The sequence below is a fragment of the Schistocerca gregaria genome, chromosome 8, assembly GCF_023897955.1.
Source record: "Schistocerca gregaria isolate iqSchGreg1 chromosome 8, iqSchGreg1.2, whole genome shotgun sequence".
NCBI lineage: Eukaryota > Metazoa > Arthropoda > Insecta > Orthoptera > Acrididae > Schistocerca > Schistocerca gregaria.
Window position 1 is genome coordinate 161,939,025 of NC_064927.1, and position 19,070 is coordinate 161,958,094.

Sequence of the window (19,070 nt, forward strand, 5' to 3'; positions counted from 1 at the left end):
ACCTACGTTTCTAGCATTTGTAGACTTAGAGAAAGCTTTTGAGAACTTTGGCAGGAATACACACTTTCAAATTCTGAAGGTGGCAGGGGTAAAATACAGGGAGCGAAAGGCTATTTACAATTTGTACAGAAACCAGATGGCAGTTATAAGAGTCGAGGGACATGAAAGGGAAGCAGTGGTTGGGAAGGGAGTAAGACAGAGTTGTAGCCTATCCCTGATGTTATTCAATCTGTATACTGAGCAAGCAGTAAAGGAAACAAAAGAAAAATTCGGAGTATGTATTAAAATCCATGGAGAAGAAATAAAAACTTTGAGGTTCGCCGATGACATTGTAATTCTGTCAGAGACAGCAAAGGACTTGGAAGAGCAGTTGAATGGAATGGACAGTGTCTTAAAAGGAGGATATAAGATGAACATCACCAAAAGCAAAACGAGGATAATGGAATGTAGTCGAATTAAGTCAGGTGATGCTGAGGGAATTAGATTAGGAAATGAGACACTTAAAGTAGTAAAGGAGTTTTGCTATTTGGGGAGCGAAATAACTGATGATGGTCGAAGTAGAGAGGATATAAAATGTAGACTGGCAATGGCAAGGAAAGCGTTTCTGAAGAAGAGTAATTTGTTTGCATCGAGTATAGATTTAAATGTCAGGAAGTCATTTCTGAAAATATTTGTATGGAGTGCAGCCATGTATGGAAGTGAAACATGGACGATAAATAGTTTGGACAAGAAGAGAATAGAAGCTTTCGAAATGTGGTGCTACAGAAGAATGCTGAAGATTAGATGGGTAGATCACATAACTAATGAGGAAGTATTGAATAGGATTGGGGAGAAGAGACGTTTGTGGCACAACTTGACTAGAAGAAGGGACCAGTTGGTAGGACATGTTCTGAGGCATCAAGGGATCACCAATTTAGTATTGGAGGGCAGCGTGGAGGGTAAAAATCGTAGAGGAGACCAAGAGATGAATACACTAAGCAGATCCAGAAGGATGTATGTTGCAGTAGGTACTGGGAGATGAAGAAGCTTGCACAGGATAGAGTAGCATGGAGAGCTGCATCAAACCAGTCTCAGGTCTGAAGACCACAACAACAACAACAACCAGATAGTATTAGCAGAGGACATGGGAGGCGTTCAAAGATGTGCAGCTCGTTTTGTAATATCATGAAATTAAGTGAGAGAGTGTGTAAGTAGGCTGTTTAGGTTTTTATGTTGGTAGTGCTCTGAACTAAAATCGCTGACTGCGCTGTGTGCAGTCTGTGGCTGGTTGGACTCATTGTTGGATTTTCGCTAGTGTAGTGTTGGGCAGTTGGATGTGAACAGCGCGTAGCGCTGGACAGTTGGAGGTGAGCCGCCAGCAGTGGTGGATTTTGGGAGAGACATGCCAGAGTTTTTCGATGTTAATATGAGCGGACGATCTGGACGTGTGTCTGTCAGAAAAAGGAAATTTGGCTAAATAGATGTCAATTTTATATATATATATATATATATATATATATATATATATATATATAATGACTTTTGAACACTATTAAGGTAAATACAATGTTTGTTTATCAAAATCTTTCATTTGCTAACTATGTGCCTATCAGTAGTTAGTACCTTCAGTAGTTAGAATCTTTTATTTAGCTGGCAGTAATTGCGCTCGCTGCAATGCAGTAGAAGATTTGTGTGATGTAAGTGATTCGCGAAAGGTATAGGTTATTGTTAGTCAGGGCTATTCTTTGTAGGGATTATTAAAAGTCAGACTGCGTTGCCCTAAAATATTGTGTGTCAGTTTAGAAAAGATCAGAATAAATAAAGAGAAAACTGTCTGAGAAAGTTCAGTTTTACTTGGCTGTTTCTGTATAAAATAACGTAGACGTTCACCAGCATAGTCTTTCTTTACATTCAAAGGGAAAGTTGAAGTGTCTCGGACATGATAAATGTGTAGGGTGGCAATCATTGTGATAGAAACGTTTTTCGTTGTGGCGAGACCTTTTCACGTAATTACAGTCATCAACGTTCTACTACGAAAGCCAAAACATAGGGAGAAATGATCATAGTGATAAAATAAAAGAAATCAGAACTCGCACAAGAAGATTTATATGTTAATTTTACTCACTAGCTATTCGAGACTGGAATGGTTGAGAATGAATCCTTAAGTGTGAATTGCGGATCAATCATATACAGAGAGGGGACAAATAAAAGTGGCCTGGACGAGTGGATACGCCTGGTGTGGACGCCCTCCACGTGATCTGCACCGGTTCAGAGCGCAGAGCAGGCTGTGGCAGGGTGAGTGGAGCAGTGCAAAGGGAACGATGGTGCTCGCAGTGGAGCCGATGACAAGAACATCGTGGCAACGCTGTGATCAGTTGTTTGCCCAGAGGTTGAATGGCGTCAAAGCGCCAGAAAAGAGTGCCATGCAATGCTCAATCCAAAAGAGCCACCAGAGAGGATTTGTTTTGGACAAGGCAAAAAACATTTAGAAATACACCCACACACCAGAAAATTTGGTTGCAGTTCACCAGAAAATGCTTCAGAGTCCTACCAAACCAACTCGACACCTGTCGATCATGCGGACGAATATTCCACCTGGACCTGCGCATGCATCCCTACTGGGTGTCTGTTGACCTTGCATTAAAACCACCAGATGCTCCTCAGCGCCTCCAGTGCTCTGAGTGGCTATTCACTGATATAACAATGAATGACTTGGACATGGATTGGTTCTTTATGTCTGATGAGGCCTGGTTTCACCTGATTGGTTATGTCAACTCACATAATCACAGGTTCTGGGCAGCGGAGAATCTGCATAACTTCGACAAAACACCATTGCATGATCATAAAGTTGGAGCATGCTGTGCAGTGTGTGCAAGCCGCGTTATTCGTTCCATCTCCTTTCATCAGACGGGGACTTTGGCGCATTGCATTTCCAACATTTTTAAACCCTTTGTGGCGGCATTAACGGAGGAGGAAAAGATCAATAGCTACTTCCAACAGTATGGAGGAACTCCCCATACAGCTGTCTCAGACTTGAGCACATATACACAGTCTTCACACCTGACAGCGTTGTTAGCAGAGGTCAGTCTGGTCGCAGCCATAGCTGGCCTCCCAGGTCGCCTGATCTGTCAGTGTGCGATTACTTTGTGTGGTGAGCCCTCAAGTCTAAGGTGTATGCAAGAACCCTGACTTCAAGAACTGCAGCAGAACATTTCGTACGATACTGCAGCAATTCTAGCGGTCCAACTTCGATCCGCCTTCAGCAATTTGCTGGGTAGGGCCAGTTGAATGAAAGTCACTTTCAATATGTGCTGTAGTCAGGTTAGTACTGTATTTCCTTTCCCTTGTTGGGTTCCTGTGTATAAGGGGGTTTTTAAGTAAGGACCGTCTGAACACAAGTACACAACACAAGCTTATTTCAAAAAAGTAAGTTTATTTTCATAAAAGTACATACACTACTGGCCATTAAAATTGCTACACCACGAAGATGACGTGCTATAGACGCGAGAATTTAACCGACAGGAAGACGATGCAAATGATTACCTTTTCAGAGGCTTTACACAAGGTTGGCGCCGGTGGCGACACCTACAACGTGCTGACATAAGGAAAGTTTCCAACCGATTTCGCATACACAAACAGCAGTTGACCGGCGTTGCCTGGTGAAACGTTGTTGTGATGGCTCGTGTAAGGAGGAGAAATGCGTACCATCACGTTTCCGACTGTGATAAAGGTCGGATTGTAGCCTATCGCGATTGCCGTTTGTCGTATCGCGACATTGCTGCTCGTGTTGGTCGAGATCCAATGACTGTTAGCAGAATGTGGAATCTGTGGGTTCAGGAGGGTAATACGGAATGCCGTGCTGGTTCCCAACGGTCTCGTATCACAAGCAGTCGAGATGACAGGCATCTTATCCGCATGGCTGTAACGGATCGGGCAGCCACGTCTCGATCCCTGAGTCAACAGATGGGGACGTTTGCAAGACAACAATCACCTGCACGAACAGTTCGACGACGTTTACAGCAGCATGGACTATCAGCTCGGAGACCGTGGCTGCGGTTACCCTTGACGCTGCATCACAGACAGGAGCGCGTGCGATGGTGTACTCAACGACGAACCTGGGTGCACGAATGGCAAAACGTCATTTTTTCGGATGAGTCCAGGTTCTGTTTACACCATTATGATGGAAGCGTGAATTCGTCATCGCCATACTGGCGTATCACCCGGCGTCATGGTACTGGGTGCCATTGGTTACACGTCCCGGTCACCTCTTGTTTGCATGGACGGCACTTTCCACAGTGGACGTTACATTTTAGATGTGTTACGAGCCGTGGCTCTACCCTTCATTCGATCCATGCGAAACCCTACATTTCAGCGGGATAATGCAGGACCGCATGTTGCAGGTCCTGTACGGGCCTTTCTGGACACAGAAAATGTTCGACTGCTTCCCTGGCCAGCACATTCTCCAGATCTCTCTCCAATTGAAAACTTCTGGTCAATGGTGGCCGAGCAACTGGCTCGTCACAATACGCCGGTCACTACTCTTGATGAACTGTGGTATCGTGTTGAAGCTGCATGGGCAGCTGTACCTGTACACGCCATCAAAGCTCTGTTTGACTCAATGCCCAGACGTATCAAGGCCGTTATTACTGCCAGATGTGGTTGGTCTGGGTACTGATTTTACAGGATCTATGCACCCAAATTGCATGAAAATGTAATCACATGTCAGTTCTAGTATAATATATTTGTCCAATGAATATCCGTTTACCATCTGCATTTCTTCTTGGTGTAGCAATTTTAATGACCAGTAGTGTACTTCACTCTATTTTTCGACATAGTTGTCAAGTTTGTTCAAACACGTAACATACCTCTCAACCAATTTTAAAATACCCTCTTCATAAAAACTTACCGCCGTCATCATTGTAACGGATGTCACTGAGGTGTTGTTTGAGGTGGAGGAACAGATGTTAATCGCTCGGTGCAAGATCAGGACTGTAGGGTGGGTGGCCTAAGACTTCTCAGGAAATCTGTCCAATAAATCGCGGGTCTGACCTGCAGTGTGAGGTCTTGCATTGTCATGGAGATGGACAATTACCTTTGTCAGGATGCTGCGTCTTTTGTTTTGAATCGCTCTGCATAGCTTTCTCAGGTTTTGGCAGTATACTTCTGAATTGATAGTGGTTCCTCGTTGCATGAAGTCCACCAACAAAATACCATGCCTGTTCCAAAACACCGACGTCATGGTTTTGTGTTGGGACAGAGTCTGTTTGGCCTTCATCATTACAGTGCGAGTGTGTGTGTTTCCATTCCATGCTCTGTTGCTTCGATTCGGGCGTGATATGCGAAACCCATGTTTCGGATACTGTTACGATCTGACTCAAGAAGCCGTCACCTTCTTCGTGATAACGAGTGAAGAACTTCATCGCACACTCAAATCTTTGGAGTTTGTGGTCCTCTGTTAGGAGTTTTGGGACCCAACAGGAGCACGGCTTCCTAAACTTTAGGTGTTCAGAAACAATGTTTTAAAGCACTGATCTCGACACGTCAGGAAATTCGTTTGAGACACCTGTTATTGTGAAGCGTCTGTTTTCACAAATCCTCGCTTCAACTGAAACCACAAAATCGCCTGTAATCAAAGAAGGGCGACTGGAGGGGTCCTCATCATGGACGATGTCACGGCCATCTTTGAATTCTCGTACCCACTTACGCACTTTGCTTTTACTCATAGCAGTATCACCGTCCACTTCGAAAATCTGTTCCTTGCTGACAAAAACCGTATCATGAGCGAACCTCACACGCGGCGGGCGAGTTGATAGTCTTAAACATTTTGAAAGCACGGAACAGAACTGTACAGGTTAGCTACAGAGCTGAAACTGAGCACAGTTGTTCCCGAGGCATGCCGGTACACGACACATGCGCTCGTTGCGGTATGCGCGCGAACTAATAGTGTCTACAACAAAACGGACCTTACTTAAAAAACACGCCTCCTACCACGGAACTCTGTACTACGGCCACTTGTATTTGCCCTACCCTATATATGGGGTGATCGAAAAGCTTGCGTTGGAAGGCCGTACATCCATTGCTGCCGTGAGCATTGAGGCAATCATCCCACCGTTGCACCAGGTTGAAGATATCCGTTTGGTAAAACACTGCGTCTTGCTGCTTGAAGAAGTCTGCAATGCCTGCTGCACATCATCGTCCGACACGAATCGTCGACCCTTCATTCTCTTTTTTTCGGGAACCAAAGGCGTGATAATCGTACGACGAGAGATCAAGCCTATAGGACAGGTGCTCAAGTATCTCCCACTTGAGTCGGCGTAACTTCTACGTTACATTTGAGATATGGAGGTGCGTTATCATGAAGAAGCAGCACCACTTATTGAAGTTTCCCATACACATTCTTCATTCTCTGATGAATGGCTACCGGTGTTTGACCTTCAGCAGTCAGAAAAAGAACAACAGCGCGTTGGTCATTTTTGGACGCATTTAGTACTAAAGTTGCCATAGTTCTCGTTTCCGCATTTACTGTTCACACGTCAGAAAGACACGAATGCTACAATAATCCCTTACATGTCGGTTCTGATCCAGGATGATTTCTTCCATCGTGTACAAACTCAAGGGTTTATGAATTAGAGGATACGGAACCAAAGAAGTCTAGTGTCCGGAACAGCATGGTCTCCATGCTAGAGACCATTTACTCTATCATATATTGTTACACAGTGCTGTCCAATATGGGCTGTACCATGCAGCCACAGCTACAGTATATGTCGAAAATGGCTTCCATGTGCATCAATGCATGCGGGTATACACCGTAGCATGTTTTGTCTCACACGTTCACATTGGCGAGGCTGCAACCGAACAGTAATAAAGAGAGCAGAATACACTGCTCCAGTGTCTTCACATCTGGAATGGACTATCCATACACGATACTTTTGAGATGGCCCCATAACCAGAAATCGCACGGGTTGAGATCCAGTGAATGAACAGGCCGTGCAATTGGATACCCTCGTCCGGTCCAAACAAGGAGGACACGACTGAGATGCGTCCGGATGTTGACAGCGAAGTGGGCTGGAGCACCGTCATGTAGCACCCACATAACCCTTCGAATCATCAATGGCACTTCTTCCAGCAGGGGACGCAAAGTCACCCGCTAGAAACGACGATAGTTCCGATCTGTTAGGCGACGTGGAAGGAAGACTGGTCCCAACATACGGTCGCCAAGTATCCCGGCCCACACATTCTGGCTACAGCGATGCTGATGTTTCGCTGTCACTATACCATGGAGGTTCTGCACACTATCCCACAGATGACTGTTATAATCGTTGAAGATACCACTCCACGTAAAGCTGGCCTCATCTGTGAATAGGATAGATGACACAAATCCCGGAAGCATGGTTGCCTGGCGAAGACCCAGTGATAAAACTACTCCCGACGTGGAAAGTCTGTCGCTGGTAAGCCGTGCACACGCTGTAAGTCATAAGGGTAATAACAGTTGTCATGGGGAACGTTCCACATGGTTGTCTGGCTTCCCCTGTACTGACGGGCCAACTACATTGTACTGACATGGCGGTCGCCCTCCACAGTGTTCATCACATTTTCCTCCAAGTCTGGTGCCCTAATATTTCGGGTGCGTCCAGAAACGACCCTGTCTCAGCCGAACGGCGAAACTCTGTTGCAAACTTTGAATGCTATGGGTATCTTCGGCGGGGATAAGTCTCCTGATAGAACCTTGCTGCCCGCCACCCGTTGCCATTTTGACTTTCTGTAAGTAAACACCAGATCGGCAAGCTCTCGATTCGAATAGGGAGCGACCGTGTATAGCGTCGTATCACATCCACTACAAGGTTAGCCAGCAAGCGATGTGAAACGGACACAACGTTACCAATTACTACGACAGGAGAGGGCGCTAGGACGTGACGTATGAGGAACAGTACCACCTTCTAGGAGGAAACGACGCATACTAACTAAGTAGGCTGTTTATGTGTTTGTATGTTGGCGGTGCTGTGAAGCGCTCTTCATTAATAACTCTGACAGCGCTGGGCGCACGGCGCACTCTGTAAGAAACTCTGTGGCTGGTCGGATTAACAATTGGAGGTGAACAGCCAGCAGTGATGGAAGTTGGGAGTGAGTAGCCAGCGGTGATGGAGGTTAGAGGTTTGAAGTGTTAGCGCGAGTGGATGATCTGAATGTTTGTCCGTCATGGAAATGTCATTTGTCGATGATTATACAATTTTTGGAATTGGATGTCATTCACGATTATGTAATTTTTGAACATTATTAAGGTAAATACATTGTTTGCTGTGCAATAAACTCTTTCCTTTGCTAACCACATGCCTATTAGTAGTTGGAGCCTTAGTAGTTTTTCATTTAGCTGTCAGTATTGACGCTTGCGGCATTGCTGTTGTTCGTGTAATGAAGATTTTTCTGAGGTAAGTGACGTATGATATGTATGGGTATTTGTTAGGATTTCTTCTATTTCAGCGCCATTCTTCTGTATTAATTGTTTGAAGTCAGGTTATCAATTTTAAAGCAGTCAAACCGCGTTATCCTTTAATATTGTGAGTAATTAATGAATAGGAAAAGTTTGAGTTCTGTTTGTCAGGGAAAATTCTGTATGTCATAAATGAAACGATAAAGACAAGCAAAGAGAGAGTACATTCAGTTTCACTCAGCAGTTTAAGCAGGTTCACTTGCATTCAGTTTCACTCAGCAACTTAAAAACATTGAGTAAGCATTCAGCAGTTGAAGTAAAAATCTTTAAATTAAGAAGTTTCAACTATAACCGTGACTGCGTGGTACAGCGCTTATTAAACCCCAGTCCGTAACAAAGTGTGGTTGAATAAATGGTCTCTAGCATAGGAACCTTGCATTTCCGGATATAAGTTCATTTGACCTTCTTTGCTCCATATCCTCCCGTCGATCAACCCCTAGAGTTTGTGCGTGGTGGAAAAAACCACCCTGTATACACGCATCGGAGTCGTCCTACGTTCCATACACTCTGCAGCATTGCCCTCAGATGGTAACTTTCTTTTGGTCGCCATTTATAGATGTAGATGTACACTCATAGATGCTGTTAAGGTTGAATACATCCGACAGCCAAGTACTGAATTTTAGAAATCTGTTCGGCATGGACGGTTACGAATTTAATAATTTCGCGATCGCGATTATTATTTTCAGTGTGATAACTCACCATGATGTGAGCCAATACATATTCTTTACTGTCAAAAGAACATCAACCATATTCGTATACATCAAGTTCCCGATCACCAAGTTGGGGATTATCCGGTTTGAAGATGGCAGTGCATCATTGGGCGATTTTTTTAAATGAGCTGTTCTTTGAAAGGGCAACGCATTTCGTCATCTTGCGAAATATGTCCTTGTTTGCAAAGTACCTTCTTCTTTGCGTTACGTCACCCGTATAGCCGATGGACCAATTTGTGATCCCGGGGGCGATGAAATACGGATCTCACGAGATAACTTCTCTTTGCATTACGTCACCCGTACAGCCGATGGGCCAATTTGTGATCGCGGGGGCGATGAAATACGTATCTCATGAGATAGCTTGCGCAAGAAGATTCTGACATGTGCAGTTTCTGGAAATCTATGAATGTGCTCGCGGCAGTTCACGGTATTTGCAAAGCTTTGTACAACGTGAAGTCACCATCATTATCTTGCTCGTGAAAGAAAATTGCAACGTCCTCAGCAGCAAATGGCTTTGAAGGTAATAGTGGTGAGGAATGTGATATTGTCACTCGTCTGACCGATTTTGTGAAACAAATCTCAGGCTGTGAACACGTGTGTGATGAATCACCCGCGAGTGGTTAAAAAGCGATGCCAAAAAACGGAAGTTTGTGGAGTCAAGTGACGCGAGTATAGTGATCAAAGTGCGTCCCGTGGAAGAAGCGAGAGAAGATGTAACGATCGAGGGAACCGTTGTCACCCACGCCGAGGCACTGAAATACGTTGGTGACACAGGACACAATTCGTTTGATTACATCGGTTTCTTGACTTTCCGGAAAATAGTAAGCGTCGCCAGGGGAAAATATGAATGAAAATCACAAACACAAAAATTTTAATATTATATACCGAAAGTGAATTGAAAGGAAGTGATATGAAATATACTGTTGAAAGTATATTCTGTAAATATGTTCTCACTTATCGGCGAGCATAGTTAAACTAATGAAGTGGGCTTAGAAGTATGACACGTAACCGTAAAAACAAGTAAATTTTGGACAACGTGTGTTTTTGGATAATTCGTGCAGTGCGAGGTACGCCATATTTCAATTCATTTGTATAAGAATAAAAAATTATCTCGTCGTTTGTATCAAAGGATGACGTAACATTTCGTATAATAACCATATCGAACTATGTCTAAGTATTGCGCAATTTTACCATAGTCCGTGCTCTAGGTATTGTACGTCATTACCTGAAAATGGCTCATATTTCGAAATCGTGTTTGTGAGATAACCTATAACACGTAGTCTTTTCTAAAATACTGAAGAATGTCAACCCAAGCAAACAGAAAATAATTTCTCAGTTTGTATGTGGTAGACTGAAGCAGTGTTACAACCTACGCCATAAATTTTTTTTTTAACTTTAGCCGACAAAATCGCTGATAAAATCTGAATCAATCTCTGCGTGGTAAGCGGAATGGGTCACAACACTAACTTTAACAATTTAGCAAAGTACTTTTGGCGTATGCTTTGCGTTGTTCGACGAACATTCTTTTGTGGGCTCTGTAATTCATTTTCTATCGCTGATACAATTCAGGTCTTTTTCCATCAGGTTTGCAGCTTCAGAAAATACACAAAACTGACGTCAACCGAACGTGTGCTCACCGATAGGCTGAACCACTGCTAGAGACTCGGCTGCGCAGTACAGCTGCGCAGTACCAGCGAGAAAAACAAAAACGAATCGCAATAAATTAGTGCTAAATAATGAAGGGAAGAACCTTTTTGCTAGCACAGTAGAGATTTCTTCCTCAATCAACAACGTTGGTTACATGTTTTAAATAATCACCAAGACTCTTTGTACGTATCATGAAAGGACGACTGGTGCTACATTTGGAAGAGTTGGGCGACGCGCCACGCGAATGAGCACAGGCTAGCAGTGTAGAGCAGATGTAGCCACTCATGGGGCAACGAATTAGCTTTCATGAGTAGCGACATCCGTGATTTGCAACAGCAGGGATGTTATACAACAGAAGCTATAGGCTGGACTCACCTCATGGTTGGAGTTGTTCGGTTACCTGGAGCAGACTGTGGCCAGCTGCCCCCGATATCTGCTTATCTGCAGCTCACGCCCAGATAACGACGTTGCGGCTGCCGCCTGTTTAACGTCGCCGCTTACTGTTCTTCCGTGAATCACACAAATCTGCGTATTCTGTATTACCTGCAATTATTATAACCTGTATTAACCTGCAATTTTTCCGGTAAGCTCTCGCTGCCGACAGGAGTTAAACTGTTGCCTTTCGTATAGTTCCTGTATCTACACTCAATAACTACCTGATCCTTTATGACGTTTTGTAAAGGAAGTTCGCAGGGCGTGTTGAAACTACATCTACAGCGATACTCCTCAATAAACCCTACGGTGTGTGGCGGAGCGTACTTTATGTACCACTCACTTCCCCCTCTTCCTGTTCCAGTCACGAATGATTCGCGGGAAAAACGATTGCTGATAAGCCTCCATGTCAGTTCGAGTCTCTAATTTTACCTTCATGGTCGTATCGCGAGATATTCGTAAGAGGAAGTAATATATCAGTTGACTCTTCTACGGAAGTACGTTCTCGGTTCAAATAGTTCAAATGGCTCTGAGCACTGTGGGACTTTATTCTGAGGTCATCAGTCCCCTAGAACTTAGAACTACTTAAACCTAACTAACCTAAGGACATCACACACATTCATGCACGAGGCAGGATTCGAACCGCTCGGCCACTGCGGTCGTCCACGTTCTCGGTACTTTTGTAAGTAGGCTGTTTAGGTTCTTATTTTGATAACGCCACCACCACGTAGCGCTCTATGTGAAAATCACTGGCTGTGCTGTGTGCAGTCTGTGGCTGGTTGGCACTGTTGTAATACTCGCCATTGTAGCGTTGGGCAGTTGGCTGTTAATAGAGCGTAGGGTTGCGCAGTTGGAGGTGAGCCGCCGGCAGTGGTGTATGTGCGGAAGTGAGAGGGCGGATTTTTGAGAGCGGATGATCTGGACGTGTGTCCACCAGAAATAGTAAATTTGTTAAGACCGGATATCATGAACTGATATATATATTATGACGTTTGAACACTTTTAAGGTTAATACATTGTCTGTTCTCTATCAAAATCTTTCGTTTGCTAACTATGCCTATCAATAGTGAGAGCCTTCAGTAGTTTGAATCTTTTATTTTGCTGGCAGTAGTGGCGCTCGCTGTATTGCAGTAGTTCGAGTAACGAAGATTTTTGTGAGGTAAGTGATTTGTGAAAGGTATAGGTTAATGTTAGTCAGGGCCATTCTTTGGTAGGGATTATTGAAAGTCAGACTGCGTTGCGCTAAAAAAATATTGTGTGTCAGTTTAGTGTTGATCAGAATAGGTAGAGAGCGAAATGTCTGAGTACGTTCAGTTTTGCTGAGCTATTTGAAAATCAAACAATGTAAGAGATTTATCAGCACAGTTATTCAATAAATTTTCTAAGAGGACGTTTCACTTTTAATAGTAAAGCACACTATGATGCAGAATGACTCTCTTATAGTGTCTGCCTGTGGTGTTGGCTGAGAATATCTTTGAGGCTTTCGCGCTAGCCAAATGAACCTGTAACGAAACGCGCAGCTCTTTTTATGATCTTCTCTATTTCCTCTATCAGTCCTATATGGTACTTATCCCAGACTGCCGTGCAATACGCAATTACTGGCCGAATGAATGTTTTGTCATCTACCTCCTTTGTTGTAGATTATAGTTCATGAGGATTATTTCAATGAATCTCAGTCTGGCCTACGATTAGTTTTATGTTGTCGTTCCACTCCAGCTTGCTCCGTATGCGTAATCCTGGATATTTTATGGATGAGGCTGCTTCCAGTGACTGTTCTGCAATCGTATAGTCATACATCAATGGATATTTCTGCCTATTTATGCGTAAGAGTTTACATTTGTTTATGTTGAGGATCAATTGGCAGTCCCTGCACTAAACATCGAACTTCTGCAGGTCATCCTGGTTTCAGTTCAGTTTTCTAGCGCTGCGACTTTCCTGTGTTCAGCAGCATCATCCGCGAAATGCCTCATGGAACTTCTGGCTCCACTAAGTCATTTATACAGAGAGTGACCCAAAGGTGCGGTAACATTTGAAAATGCAGTAATTCACGGAATAATGTATGTAGAGAGATAAAACTTGATACACATGCCTGAAATGGCATAGGGTTTTATTGAAAACAAAAACGAGTGCAAAAACCGAGAAAGAGTAGCGCTGGACAGCAACACGTCAGTGACACTGCAGGAGAGTCGTGTTTGAAACTGCAGAATTTGGGCTACCGGACATTCTATAACTGTCTTGATAACCAAGCTGCGTGACGAGAAAGTCGCGGTGTGATGTGGATTTAACTCATCAGTTGTTTCCGGGCCTTTTTTCTTCGAGTTAATGCGGGGATGTCGCTTTTCGTGCGAGGTGCGCCGATATGTTACAGAATCGCATTATCCCTAGCCTGGCTAATAAACACCTGCTGGAAGGCACGACTTTTATACACGACGGTGCTCCACACCAAATTGCTACACTTACGAAAGAGGATTGGGTGCTCAGCATCCACCTCAGTCACGCATGTCCTCCCATGTCCCCAGACCTCAGTCTGTGTACTTATTGGTTGCGGAGTTACCTGAAGTAGCAAGTCTACCGCGATCGACCGAGCTCATTAACCTCATTACAGATGCTAAAAGACAACATCCGACGGTAATTTCTCACCATAAATACTGATATGCTTCACAGTGCTGTTACCAACATTGCTCCTCGGCTATGACGGCAGACACGTTGAGCATTTGATAAAGAATATCGTCTTTGCTGAAAATCAATATTTATGCTAATTATTGCTTTTGCATTATATAAAGCCATCTGTTGGTAATTTTGCGCACTGTTCTTGGTTTCAATGAAATCCCACCTCGTTTCAAGCATTTTACCTTGTAAGGGTTTCATTATGTAAAAGGTTTGCTGTTCACTGTCCTACTGGAGCAAATGTAATTTCGATGTATTGTTCACGCGCTGCCTGCGATATAAAAACATCTCTGCTGCAATAGAATCGCAGGTCAGAGCAGTGTCGGCAGCAGTAATAATCGCTCGCTCCTACAGAGCAGTCGCAATAGTTCGTTGTTATGGAACAGTCGCAATAGCTCGCTGTTACGGAGAAGTCGTAGTAGCTCACCACTGCAGCACAGTTGGTTCAAATATGGTTCGGAGCACTATGGGACTTAACTTCTGAGGTCATCAGTCCCCTAGAACTTAGAACTACTTAAACCTAACTAACCTAAGGACATCACACACATCCATGCCCGAGGCAGGATTCGAACCTGCGACCGTAGCGGTCGTGAGGTTCCAGACTGTAGCGCCCAGAACTGCTCGGTCACTCAGGCCGGTCAGCACAGTTGCTGGCCATGTAAGAGCAATAGCAGTCGCCGTTGGCGCAGCGCAGTTCATTGCCATGCAGTGTAAATTCGTTGTCTGCGATGTTAATATGAATTTGTTTCAATCTTTTGTGATTTGTCAGCATTAATTAAGTCAGACTTGTAATGTTCAATTTTTTATGTAATGGTTTGCAGAAATGTTTTCGATAATAGGGTTTTTCAGAACTTAATTTTTTTGCCAGTCATTTACTTGAATTTAAATATTTTACAAATTTTCCCAGATCACAGTCATGTGTTGTTTAATAATCAGAGGACCATCTATGCAGCTGTGTCAACAAGCAAAGTCAGTTTTTTTTTCTAATAATGCAAATCTCAGACAAATGTTATTTAGTAGTAGTAGATAGGCCAGCATTGCACTAAGCTGTGCCATTTGGGAGCAGATATATATAGACAGCGTTATCCGGCGGCAACAACACGAGGTAAGAATTTTTCAGTTTATTCAGGGTGATTTCACAGGGCCAGTTTCAATTCTCAGTCAATTTTGTACCGGAAATTTTTATACACGGGAAGGTTACAACCTTATTCAATTTTAAAATGTTAACGACCTTTTGGGGATCCCCGCATAGACACTGGTACATCTGCTTAATATAGTGTAGGGCCCCCGCGAGCACGCAGAAGTGCCGCAGCAAGACGTGGCATGGACTCGACTTATGTCTGAAGTAGTGCTGGAGGGAACTGACACCATGCATCCTGCAGGGCTGCCCATAAATCAGTAATACTACGAGGGGGTGTAGATCCGTTCTGAACAGCGTGTTGCAAGGTACCCCAGATGTGCTCAATAACGTTCGGATGTGGGGAATTTGGTGTCCAGTGGAAGTGTTTAAATTCAAAAGAGTATTCCTGTAGCCACTGAAAGGTGGCTACACTGAGTCACAGTGTCAGAGATTGCGCCAAAGAGTATTATTCAGCCGCCTCCACTGGCAGTTGCAGCTGAGAAGCTGCTCAGGGCAGTAGTAGTTCTGAGGTAGCCGTAGTTAGAGTACTAATTGTGACCATGTCGTGTGCAGTTGTTCTGTTGGGCAAGACACCGGATGTTGTTGGATTGGGGATGTTGTAATGATCACAGTGTATTTTTCGTCAATATATATGAAGGTAAAGAAACTTTTTTATTTCAAATGTCTTATGCCTCTTGGTCACAGGTTCAGTCAACAAAGCATCTGGCTCGTGTTCTTGTGTTAGACTGTAATTCTGGTTTCTATATGCAATTATAGTATTTATAGTTTTTTTAATTACTTCAGTGTAAATCGTGTTTAAAATATCTTGTCTTATTGAGGTAGAACTGTGCCAGATGTGTACATTGAATCACACTTCCACACACAGAACAGTTACATTTGTACTTTGTTGTTTCGTAACTTTTATAGTTGCTGGGGACTTAATTAATTAATTGTGTTAACGGAAATTTCCTTTCATTCTTTATTGTTATTCCCTGCAGTCAGATTGCGTACTAATATTATTCAGGGCCAACCGGTTACAAGACTGCGTAATCGGACAAACAGCGACAAAAAAAAAAAAAACAAAAAAATATTTGCATTATATTTAATTAAGCCCCCATGCACGTGGCGACCGCTGCTTCGGATCGTCCCTTGGAATTCTTTTGATAGTAAAAATAGCAGAAACTAGGATTGCTGTACTAATTTGTAGTTTAGTAATTGTAGTCTGTATTGCATGTGTAAATTTGGTAATTGAACATTTGTAGTTGGAGGAGGTACTGCAGTGTGCTCTTCTTCTGTGAAACAGTTTTCAAAAAGACGTTTAGTACACTCCTGGAAATTGAAATAAGAACACCGTGAATTCATTGTCCCAGGAAGGGGAAACTTTATTGACACATTCCTGGGGTCAGATACATCACATGATCACACTGACAAAACCACAGGCACATAGACACACGCAACAGATCATGCACAATGTCGGCACTAGTACAGTGTATATCTACCTTTCGCAGCAATGCAGGCTGCTATTCTCCCATGGAGACGATAGTAGAGATGCTGGATGTAGTCCTGTGGAACGGCTTGCCATGCCATTTCCACCTGGCGCCTCAGTTGGACCAGCGTTCGTGCTGGACGTGCAGACCGCGTGAGACGACGCTTCATCCAGTCCCAAACATGCTCAATGGGGGACAGATCCGGAGATCTTGCTGGCCAGGGTAGTTGACTTACACCTTCTAGAGCATGTTGGGTGGCACGGGATACATGCGGACGTGCATTGTCCTGTTGGAACAGCAAGTTCCCTTGCCGGTCTAGGAATGGTAGAACGATGGGTTCGATGACGGTTTGGATGTACCGTGCACTATTCAGTGTCCCCTCGACGATCACCAGAGGTGTACGGCCAGTGTAGGAGATCGCTCCCCACACCATGATGCCGGGTGTTGGCCCTGTGTGCCTCGGTCGTATGCAGTCCTGACTGTGGCGCTCACCTGCACGGCGCCAAACACGCATACGACCATCATTGGCACCAAGGCAGAAGCGACTCTCATCGCTGAAGACAACACGTCTCCATTCGTCCCTCCATTCACGCCTGTCGCGACACCACTGGAGGCGGGCTGCACGATGTTGGGGCGTGAGCGGAAGACGGCCTAACGGTGTGCGGGACCGTAGCCCATCTTCATGGAGACGGTTGCGAATGGTCCTCGCCGATACCCCAGGAGCAACAGTGTCCCTAATTTGCTGGGAAGTGGCGGTGCGGTCCCCTACGGCACTGCGTAGGATCCTACGGTCTTGGCGTGCATCCGTGCGTCGCTGCGGTCCGGTCCCAGGTCGACGGGCACGTGCACCTTCCGCCGACCACTCGCGACAACATCGATGTACTTTGGAGACCTCACGCCCCACGTGTTGAGCAATTCGGCGGTACGTCCACCCGGCCTCCCGCATGCCCACTATACGCCCTCGCTCAAAGTCCGTCAACTGCACATCCGGTTCACGTCCACGCTGTCGCGGCATGCTACCAGTGTTTAAGACTGCGATGGAGCTCCGTATGCCACGGCAAACTGGCTGACACTGACGGCGGCGGTGCACAAATGCTGCGCAGCTAGCGCCATTCGACGGCCAACACCACGGTTCCTGGTGTGTCCGCTGTGCCGTGCGTGTGATCATTGCTTGTACAGCCCTGTCGCAGTGTCCGGAGCAAGTATGGTGGGTCTGACACACCGGTGTCAATGTGTTCTTTTTTCCATTTCCAGGAGTGTATTTCTGCCTTATCTGTGATACATTGGGTTTCATTGCGATTAAGGTCACAGAGTGGACAAATGGCTTCAATCCGTTTACGAATTTAATCTAAGACCATGTATACCGCCACAGCGTAGTTCCGTAATTTGCCGACAGTAGGATCTAGTCGCAAACACGGCGACTTCAGGTGCCGAGCGAGCTTTCTGTGTTTTGGAGTTCGACGAAAACAAGTGTGCTACAGATGTTCAGAGGATGTTTAGAACCAAGTACGGTAAGAAGCCACTAACAAGGAAGGCCATTTACCACTGGAACAACAAATTCGTTACGATGTGTTGCTTGTGCCCGGCAAAGAGAAACGGACATCCCAGTGTGAGTGAAGTGAATGTGGAGTGCGTATGAGAGTCAATCATAATGAGTCCAAGGAAATTCGTGCGTCGTGTATCCAGTGAACTCGAAATGACGGTGTGGGAAGTCCTGCGACAGCAGCTGTCTGTGAAACCATTCGAATTGGAGGTAGTGCAGAAGCTCAATGACGACAAGAAAGACAACCGTTTTGAGTTTTGTTCGCAGTTGCAATAATTGAATAAGGATGGGGATGGCATTGTTGATCGCTTAATTTTTAGCGATGAAGCCACTTTTCACACTAATGGGAAAGTGAACAGGCACAATTGTCGAATCTGGGATTCAAAGCACCGACACAAATGCACTGAATTTCAGCGTGATTCCCCAAAGATAACTGTTTTTTGTGCCTTGTTACGTCGAGAACTTTACAGCCCATTCTTCTTCGCCAAGAGCACTGTCACTGGATATTCCTACTTGGTCATGTTGCAGCAATTGCTGATACCTCGAATGCAATTTGACTCTCTGGCCATCTTTCAGCAGGACGGGGCTCCAACCCATTTTCATCATGCAGTTCATGGGTACCTGAACATGGAGCTGCCACATCGATGGATTAGCCGTACTACAGAAGGGGACAGCTGTTTCATGAAATGGCCTCCCCGATCACCAGGTCTCACTCCGTGTGACTTCCTTCTGTGAGGACACATTAAAGATCTGGTGTATGTACTGCCTCTACCACGTGATGTAGCAGAGCTCCGGGAGAGAATACAGGAAGCGACTGCCACAGTCAACGATTCCATGCTGGGACAGGTATGACAAGAATTCGATTAACGTACTGAGGTTTGCCAGATCACTCATGGTATGCATATTGAATGTTTGTAAAACAACTTTCAGAGTTTCTCTTCAAAATGCATTATGTATGACATCTGTACAATGTTTATGTCTTGTGCAATAAATAATT

The 19,070-nt window shown here is 44.6% G+C and overlaps 1 protein-coding gene across 1 annotated transcript in view; it reads right to left on the reverse strand.

Annotated features, from left to right (window-relative positions):
- Positions 1-11,362, reverse strand: part of LOC126285448 (leucine-rich repeat-containing protein 15-like) — a 90,026-nt gene extending 78,664 nt beyond the window's left edge. Inside the window, exon 1 of the mRNA XM_049984834.1 lies at positions 11,200-11,362. Coding sequence (XP_049840791.1) covers positions 11,200-11,204 — 5 coding nt within the window. The 5' untranslated portion in view covers positions 11,205-11,362. The remainder of the gene's footprint in view (positions 1-11,199) is intronic.
- Positions 11,363-19,070: the final 7,708 nt, after the last annotated feature.